The following is a 9,631-nucleotide window of genomic DNA, read 5'->3' as shown; positions in this document are numbered from 1 at the left end:
CAGTCTTCTACAGCAATGACATTTACTTTGATCTATCATTTTCCAAGTTCAGAGTGCAGTGACATTTCCAACTATTCATGATTTTAAATCAGTTAACGTTTCCAATAATTAAGAAACCAGTAATTTTATTTATAGAGATCAATAACAAAGGAATCATCTTAGCTCTTGTGGTTGCAAAATTCTGCAGTGAAATAATTTTTATCATGCCTTGAAATTATTTCCAAGAGTATGGTAATAAAAACATTTTCCTAAAACAAAAAAGAATAAATTCAATAGATATCTCATAATATCTCCAAAATTTCTTGCCACAGAAATTATACTGCCTTCAATTACAATTTTTCTAAATTTTTGTTAGGTACATTTTTGCTTTTAATTTTCATTTATATTATGCTTTTAAAAATTTCTCACATTTTTAACACATTTATTATTCCACTTTTAGATTTGCCATTAAGGGGGAGTTTGAACTATTTGCTCATAAAATATCTATCATTGTTAAGAGCATAGGCTCTTATCCTGGCTCTGTCACTTACCACTCAACTCTGTATGACCTGGGCCAATCCATTGACTTTTCTGGACCTTAATTTCTTGTTTATAAAATGGAGTTATACTGCTATGCCTCTTATGAAGTTATGGGCCAACCACTCTGCCTGGTTAAGTAAAGGTAACCAAGACTCAAATTGGGTCCTCGGACCCTAAAACCCAGTTAGTAACAACTACGCTTTGTGCATCCACCCCTCCCCCTCTAAGTGCTGAGGGAGGCCTAGATAAGGCCTCCCTCAATATAAGGCCTCCCTCTAGCCCAAAATATTTGGGTGGATCAGAAATGGGGTCTACAGGTGTAGGGTGGGAAAGGTTTGAGTACATGCCACCTGGCAGGAAGCAGAAAGCAGAAAGCAGCAAGCAGCTTGAGGCACTGTCCTGCTGACCAGGATGTTCCCACCAAGAGCTGAGCTCTCGCTACTCCCAAGGCCAGGTTTTGTAGTGTTCCCTGGCATAGTGCCTGCTCCTTTTCTTATCCTTCAGTTAAAAGTGTCCCAGGTGTCTGCTGCAGGGGAGGAAGCACTGTTCAGTGGGGAGTATGGTGGAGAACTCTGGTTAATCTCTGCAATGCCAGTTTTGCCACACCTTCTCATCCTTTTTGGCTTTAATGTTGCCTAGTAGGCTGTGAGGCAGCTCCTCTGCCTGCCTCTGGATCCTCATGTTAAAGCATTTCAGAGACTTTGGAGTTGACTCTGGTCAGCTTATAGCTGTCAAACAGCTCTCTGGAGGTAGCTATGAGGCTTCCTTGTCAGTGAGTGTGAAAGGTGTGTAGGCTGGCAGAGCCTTATGCTTTCACATCTGCTTCATTCCTCTTTCACAAACTGTGGCCTGAGAGGAAGTGAATTCAGGTGCTCTCTATGGAGCAGTGAAAGAGAGTCAAAAAAACTAGCCCAAAATTCTCTTCTCTAATCTCTCCCTGGCCAGAATGACATAGGCCCAACCTGTAGATCACTCACTGCCATGGTGAAGAACTGAGCATGTGAAGTGGGTGCCTGTGAGGGTGCAGAGTGGGAGCTGGGGTGGTTCTCAGGCCTTGCCTTCTTTTGGTATGGTCTTGTGGGTCTCCAAATTCACCCCAAAGGTAACATATTTAAAACTAAACCCTTTCTTCTCTCCCTCAAACCAGCTCTTAGCACAGGCCCTTTCCTCATCTTCGCTCAATTCTCCATTTCCTTTCCTTTCCCCACTTCTCATTGTTCCCTTCTCTTGGTATGAATCCAGGCCTCAGTGTTTACAACTTCTGGCCTGCTTCTCTTTCTGTATTCAGTTGCTGAATCCTAGTGTTTCTTTCTTTGAAAGACCCTATAACTTGACATCTATTTTTCATGCTTATGACTACAGCCTCCATCTGGATCTTATCTCTATATAGTCAGCCAATTTTAGCTGTCTCTTTTGAGTCCTCTTTGTTCAGAGCCTCCCTCTTAATTTATTCTGTCCCTACTCAGATGAATGGTATAGACTACCAACTTCTTTATGCCACTGCTTCCACTCACTCATTCAGACTTTCATACTTCTTTGTTGATCTCAGGGTAAGGCCAAAACCCTCAGGTGTGCAAATATAATCAAATTGGTAGCTATCGCACCACCTTCTCAGTTCCAGACCCAGGACAGACACCAACAAGAGATCTCAGCACCCTTGCCCACTGAACTTAGACTGGACATCAGAAAGCTTCTCTGGATGACATTCCAGGCATCAATATATTTCAGTTAGGCTGTGCACAAAAGGTGATACATACCTACTTTTTCAACCATGATGTTCTGTGTCTATCCAATATGCCTGTTCCTGACCTCATGCTTGCCTCCTCTCTTTGGCTTTCTACCATGATACTCTCTGTCATCTCAGTGATCAAGATCTGCATGCACCATCATATGCTTGACTGTGCCTTGCCTGATGGCATCTGTGTAGATTGAGTCTTGCCTCCTGAAACAGATGTAACAGTCCTAGAGGACAGTATATGTGCCTTCCCCTCCGACTGATGGACAACACTATCTAATCCAGGGAGCAAGCTTGGGTTTCCCTTTGAGCTTTGTCTCTTAGACATAGGCAGCAACTTTTTAATTTAATTATCTGCTCCATTCACTTACAAGGACCATGATACTTCCCTATAAGGATGTGGTGCTATGTGTAGAGTGCCTGGGCCTGGAAATGGGAGTCTGACTTGGCCAGATATCTCTGAGAGGATGCTTGGGTAAGTTAAGAGATCACAAATTCAAGAGCACCAGACACTTCTGAAATCAATTTGGGTACTACTGTTGCCTTTAGTCATGTGACTTAACTTCTCTCAGCATTAGTTGTCTATAAAGGCTAGATAGTGAGCATGGATGGGCTGCTCCCATCTCCCTCTCTACCACCTCCAAGGAGAATCCAAGCTTAGATATCAGAGTTCAGCTCCAACACCACTGTGGGCTAGAACCATGGATACTAAGTGCCTCATGCTTTCCCCCACAACAGCTAACAGCACTGGAAGCATGGAGCTGAAGAGAGGGAAGACTTTCATCAAATCCAGCTTTCACATTTCTCATGAGAAGTCCCCAGGTCCAGCAGCAACTGCCCCAGCCTGGGACAATGCAGACCCCTGGTCAGTCTCACCTGGAGGGCAGCAGCAGATTCATGGTGAAAGAGGCCCCCAAGCCAGTCCTAATACCCACGGATATAACATATACTCCAAAAAGGGAGCACAGCCAGAGCCTGAGGGTGGTGCCACAGACCTCTGTGGTGCCACCTTCAAATTGGTATGGAAGAGCAAGACTCACAACAGTGTGTCTGGGGCTAGCAGGATGGTCGCAGCCACAAGGCAACTGGTAGGCAGCACGAACTTCCCAGGGCCCTCTGGCAGCCAGCGCATTATTGATTACCGCCACTTTGTGCCCCAAATGCCTTTTGTGCCAGCCGTGGCTAAGAGCATCCCAAGGAAGAGGATTTCCCTGAAACGACCCAAGAAGTGCTTTCAGAACCTATTCCACATTCGTAGAAACAAGACTGAGAACTTGGCTTCACTGGCAACCAGGGGGAAAAGCCTGCCTTCCCCCAGAATCCCATCAGAGGCTGGAGGGCAGCGAGGCAAAGCCTTTTTCCCCTTGGGTGAGGGACTGGGACTGGATGGCTTGTGCCAGGACCTATCTGACAGTGAGTTCCTGCCTGACTCCTCTTTCGACTTCTGCAGGGCCCTGTGTGAGGACGTGGCTTCACTTAAGAGCTTTGACTCACTCACAGGCTGCGGGGAGATCTTTGCAGATGAATGCTCAGTGCCATTCCTGGACCTGAATGAGGGCTTGGAGAGCTCAGCCAAGTCATCGCAGGCCCTTGAGAGCAAGGTTTCTAGTGGCCCCTTCCAGGGCAGCATGGAGAAGCTGGTGTCTCCTGCCCAGGATGACATGTCTGACTTTGCCAAGTTCTGGGATAGTGTGAATCACTCTGTGAGGCAACAACAGCACACCCAACTGAGCCCATGGCTGGATGGTCCTCAGGGAACAGATACAGCCCAGCCTGGGCTTGATTCAGCTGGGCTCGTTGAGTTCCCTCTGTGTCCCTGCAGGGACCTCTTCAGTGGCTCCAAAGCCAGCTCCATAAACACAGGCACCACCAGGAGCGAGCAGCCAGAATCTGTGTCCACAAGTGACGAGGGCTACTACGATGCCTTTTCATCTAGCCTCAAGGAGGATAGGAAGGAAGCCATGAGCCCAGGCACCCCTGCAGCTGCCTTCCCTCGGGAGAGCTATAGTGGAGATGCCCTCTATGAGCTTTTCTGTGACCCTAGTGAGGGCCCTGTTGGCCTTGATGATGACCTGTGCGTGTCTGAGAGTCTCTCAGAGCCAGCACTGGGAATGCCACTGTCTATTTGCAGCTTCCACATGGGGGCAGAGGAGGACTTGGCCTCGGGACCAAGCCCAGACCTGCTCAGCCAGGGTTTCTTGCAGAGCTCCTGGAAGGGCAAGGAGTGCCTGCTGAAGCTCTGTGACACTGAACTCACCATCACCATGGGTATTATCAACTGGCTTCGCCGTAGTCCTGAGCTCCATGCTCCTCCTATCTCAACCCCTGGGGATCCTGCAACCCCATTCAGGGGATTGGTGGAGAATCTGGGAGCTGGCTCTGAGAAGAAAGGTCCAAGTCTAGTGAAGCTGGAGGTCAGGGGGGCCCACGCCTCAGATGCAGGTGGGATCACAGTAAGCTCAAGACCTAGTAGGCAGGAGCTGTGGGCACATTTGGGTACCAAGAGCCTGCTTGCTGGAGAGAGCAAGGTTTTAGCACGGCCTGAGCAGGAGACCAGCTCTCTGTCCAGGGATTCATCTCTGAAGTGTGTGCAGGTCTCAGGGGAAGAAGGGACACGAGGTTGCCACGAAGGTTTGTTCTCCTCTTTGGGATCCGCAATCTCCATGGTGACAGGCACTTCTAGCCAAAACAAGATCAAAAATAAGATCATAAACCCCTTCGCCTGGCCCCACTCCCAGGAGCTAAGGGCACCTGGAAAGATGGGGTGTTTTCGAGATCAGCAAAGGCCAGGTCTTAGGGAAAGTACTCTGGATACAGAGCCCTCCCTGAAAGATTGTGTGGCCGAGTTTGCAGCCCTACAGATCCACCCAGACTGCAAGCCTTATTCTGTGCAACCCCCAAGGCAGGACACAAGCAGTAGGCTCTGTAGGCAGCCTCAGGCCAGGGACATTACCATTTCACAGCAGAAACAGTCTAACAGCTTTCCTGGAGTGGCTGCCATCTGTAGCCTGCCCTCCTTGACCAGCCCACTCCACAGCCCACAGGATCAGAAGTGCCCAGGCCTTTTCCTGGACATAAGCCAGCTCAGGATGGGGCTCACCAGGCTGGATGCCCAGGCCCATGCCTCAGTGGAGGAGCAGTACTTGTAGCTCAGCTTGAAGGCCAGGAAGCAGGTGGCACCTAGGGATCAGTTGAACTTATAGTACTCTTGGCCCTGCTATCTGGCTGAGCCCCTGGGGCTACCTGTCAGGACTCATGAGCCTCACTTCATCACAGCCAACATGAGAGGGTTTCCTCTGCAAATACCCAGAAAGTTGCTGCAGCTTTCTGACTCACAGTAGAAGCCCCCAGGTCAGCCAACGTGAAACTCCCACTGCAGGATGGCCTTGTAGTCACCAGAAGCTGCATCTTTGTGGCCACATTCAAGAGAACCTAAGACCAAAATCTCCATCTTTTGTCCTTGATATGAGAACTGTGTTTGAGGAAGATGGGTTGGCAGGACTCAGGCAAGTAGGGCAGGGCATTTTATTGTGAAGGCAGAACCAACAAGCTCATCCAGACCAGGTACTGACAGCCTAAGACCAAGGAAAGCTGGGAAGTTGCCAGCACTTTCAAAATGTGCCTCACTGATTTCCTACAAGGAAATAAAGAGTCTATTCCCACTGTTGGCTGTGAAGTGGCTACCCCTGGCTGTTCCTTATATAGCATGCCAGAGTGGAGCTCAGGCTTGAAACTGATGGGAAGGAAACATCCATATTGTGAATGGGAAGTGGAGGAGCCAATAAGTTTGCATAAGGGTTGAGAATAATAAATGAGTGAGTGTGGGGTCCAAGACTCAGATGTGGGACATTGAGAGTTGGTGACAGGCAAGATACAGGGCCACAGATGAGCTTTGGAGTACCCTCTGATCTCTCCCCAGCCTGCTCTCTGCCCCTAGGACAAGCAGCCATGAAGTACTGGGAGCCTGAAAGGACTTTTCTGTGTGAATAAGAAGGACCAGCTTCATCTCAGCAAGAGCCTTGAACAAACAGACACCATATATTACTGTGCAATATAGCCACCTGCCTCTGGCCAAAAATCGTCCCATAAAAACAATAATTTCCCCCAACTTGCATTCTTTAATGGGAGCCATGGACAGCATAATGTTTAGAAAGAACTGATTGATTCTCCACATCTCTTTCACTTGGGCCCTCTAAATCAGGGGTCCTCAAACTACGGCCCGCAGGCCACATGCAAATACAAATATTGTATTTGTTCCCGGTTTGGTTTTTTACTTCAAAATAAGATATGTGCAGTGTGCATAGGACTTTGTTCATAGTTTTTTTTTTAAACTATAGTCCGGCCCTCCAATGGTCTGAGGGACAGTGAACTGGCCCCGTTTAAAAATTTTGAGGACTCCTGCTCTAAATCATCAGCATCCTTGCCTCCCCCTTCAGGAAAACTTACCTTTAAATGGGGGCTGGACCTCTGTCATCCCCCTTCTCCCAAAGCCACAACACATCCATAGCACCAGGAATTTAGAGTAGGGAAAGAAAAGATGACCCATGTCCTCAGGAAGAAGAGGCATCCATTCTGCCCAGTGTTGGGACATGAGGTGTAATGACAGATTGCCCATCAAGGTTCTCTGTGATTAGACCCCACCTTGCTGACACACCGCAGTGAGGCATGAAGGATGGAATGCCACAGGCTGCCTATACCATTATTTCTACAGGAAAGGTCAGCACAGAAAAGAGGTAGGTCAGATATGGGGTGGAATTCCACACTGAGGTATGCAGTCTGACAGCTGACCACAAGCTGTGTCTCTCCTGATTGTCTGAGGCTTTGTTTCAGGCGAGAAAATGCTCTGCAGCCCTCAGTAAAAACTGCTTGCTGGGGCTGACTGTGCACAGGACACAGGTGGCACGTTTTAGGCTCTAAAACTTATATCAAGGTTCCTGAGTAGGTCCATCCAAACCTGAACACTGAGGAACGTCAGGAAGGTCAGCCTTCCTGGGAAGCCACAATGATCCCTTCTCTTGGGCCTGCCACAGATGACCCCAACAGTGTTATTGGGCCTGGCTGCATTAATAATGAATCCTTCACCTCGTCCCTGAATCAGCCTAAGTTCAGTTGTCATCCTCAATGCTCAGACATGGAAATCAAGGACAGAGTGCTGATGTGACTTGCCCCTGGATGCACATGGCTAGTGAGTTGGGTTAATGGGATTTGAGTCCCAACCACTGGCTCCAAAGTCCAGCTCTTCACCAAACTCCAGAACTATTCCCACTGAGTTCTTGCAGTGAATGTCTCATTCTTCTCTCTCTCTCTCTCTCTCTCTCTCTCTCTCTCTCTCTCTCTCTCTCTCATCTAAAGTTTGTCTCCTTTTTCCCCGCTTGACCCCCCTGCCCCAGCCATTCCCAACCTAGGCAAGCCCCCACTGCCCTAGTGTCTGTGTCCATTGATTATGCTAATATACATGCATACAAGTCCTTTGGTTGCTCTCTAGCCCCGCCCGCCCACCTCCCCTGCCATTTTTCTCTGGACCTAATTTTGTTCATCAAATTATGTTGATCATTATAGCCCACATATGAGTGAGATCATGTGATATTGAATGTCTCTTTCAAAGCCTTCACTTCTCCTTTCTTCAAGGGCACAGATGTCTGAGCACCCTCTGAGTGCCAGCCTTGTGTCTCCCTGTAATTAGGCTTAAAACTCCAGGGACAAGGAATGCCTCTCACTCTCAGTCATAGCCCTGTCACTTTGTACTGCACCTGAGCAAAGCAGGTATCCAGTAAATAGTTGTAGAAAGAATGAAATATCAAAAGGCTGCATATGATTTTCTGACTTCTTATTGATCGCGAGGCATGTGTCTGGAGAGTAGCCCAGTTAAGGTTTTACCTTGGCAGAAATACTAATGGAGCATTTCCTTAAAATCACACTGACTGGGGGACGGGGGAGGTAGAGTGGAACACAGCCAGCCAAAACCACTGGGAGGACAGGAACCAAGGTGGTTCAGGCATGGTCAGGAGGGGGCTATGCCTTGCTATGCAGTGACCCATAGTATGGCAACAGAAATAAGGAACTAGGGTGGTGCCTACACTGGCCCAGTGTATCTCAATCTGGGGAGCATCTTAGACTAGTATGGCACCATGGAGATTCTTGTTCTCAGAAATCTGGGGGGAGGTCCTAGCAGTAGCCTGCTAGGCACCTTGCTGGAAGAATGGGGGAAAGTGTGACCTTTCTCTTGTGTGCACTAAATCCAAGTCTCCTCAATCCATCTCTCTCTTCACACCCCATCCCTCAGATTGCCCTCCCCAGCAAGAGAGGCCCAGGCAGCACTAGTCTGACTGGCATCTGTAGGCCTCAAGGATATCTTTAAGGTGACCCACTAAGGGGAAACAGGGGAGCTTTGGAACCAGTTTCTAGGATAGGCACCTAGTCTAATTCTGGAAGTGGAAGAGGCCTAGACAAGGCATTTTCATAACTCTGGTCATTTCTAACCCTCTCATTCACTCATGGTTGTAGAGGTTATAGGAGGTTTGAGGTTTTGTACCTGGTGAAGTGCATTCTACAAAGTAGGTCCAGTTTTCCCCAGCTCACAGCTGTTCCACAGAGCCCAAGTGACTAACCCAGGGTCACACAGTGGTAAGTTGGGAGCTGGGGTTCAACCTGTGTTCTGTGCCTTCCAACCTTTCACCATTGCACTAGGAACTTGGAGATGCTTGAAAGGAGCCAGGCAGCTTCCAGCCTACTCTAACAGTGGGGGAGGCCTGGGCTTTACAGCAGGTTTTCTCAGGTGTGGGGATGTTGATGGTGGTGGTGAAGGGGGTGGGCCAGGAGGGCAGGGAATAAGGCAGAGGGAGGTGCCCCAATAGGGTACACTGGCATAAGTTGGAGAAAAGCCTGTGCACTACATCAGGGATGTTGCTTACCTTACCTGGTTTTTTATTTTACATTTGTAATGGAAAGGGGATTAAAAAAAACTCAAAAGGCACAGAAAGGAAAACAATGAAAAAGTGAGTCTCCTTTCTTCCTCCTTTACCCTGTTATTTTTATTATAAAATGAATTGTCTCTTAGTAAAAAATCCAAACACCACTAAATGCTGAAACTTTTCTCCCTGTCCTCCTCAAACACTGGGTGTGTCCTCAGACCCTTTCTATGCCCATGGCATAAACATGCATGAACTTTAATCTTTTTTACTACACAGCAGATTGCATACATCTTCTTAGCAGACACCAGTAGCAGGCACTTTCTCCATTCTCTTGAATAACTGTACAGCAGTCTCCTGTAAGTATCAATTAATTTAAGCACTCTCCTGTAGATGGATATTCAAGTTATTTCCCATTTTTCTGTTATAAACAATGCTTCTCTTACTCTTTTACTCTCCTAAATGTTCT

The 9,631-nt window shown here is 47.8% G+C and overlaps 1 protein-coding gene across 1 annotated transcript; it reads left to right on the top strand.

Annotated features, from left to right (window-relative positions):
• Positions 1-3,009: 3,009 nt before the first annotated feature.
• AMER3 (APC membrane recruitment protein 3) lies at positions 3,010-8,968 on the top strand. Its single transcript, XM_059684369.1, has one exon. The coding sequence runs from the start codon at positions 3,010-3,012 to the stop codon at positions 5,401-5,403; it is 2,394 nt and encodes a 797-aa protein (XP_059540352.1). The 3' UTR covers positions 5,404-8,968.
• Positions 8,969-9,631: the final 663 nt, after the last annotated feature.

Source organism: Myotis daubentonii, chromosome 2, assembly GCF_963259705.1.
Source record: "Myotis daubentonii chromosome 2, mMyoDau2.1, whole genome shotgun sequence".
NCBI lineage: Eukaryota > Metazoa > Chordata > Mammalia > Chiroptera > Vespertilionidae > Myotis > Myotis daubentonii.
This window is presented reverse-complemented; position numbering and strand designations above follow the sequence as displayed.

Coding starts and splice junctions, on each gene's coding strand:
- AMER3 (XM_059684369.1), top strand. CDS start 3,010: ATGGAGCTGAAGAGAGGGAAGACTTTCATCAAATCCAGCTTTCACATT.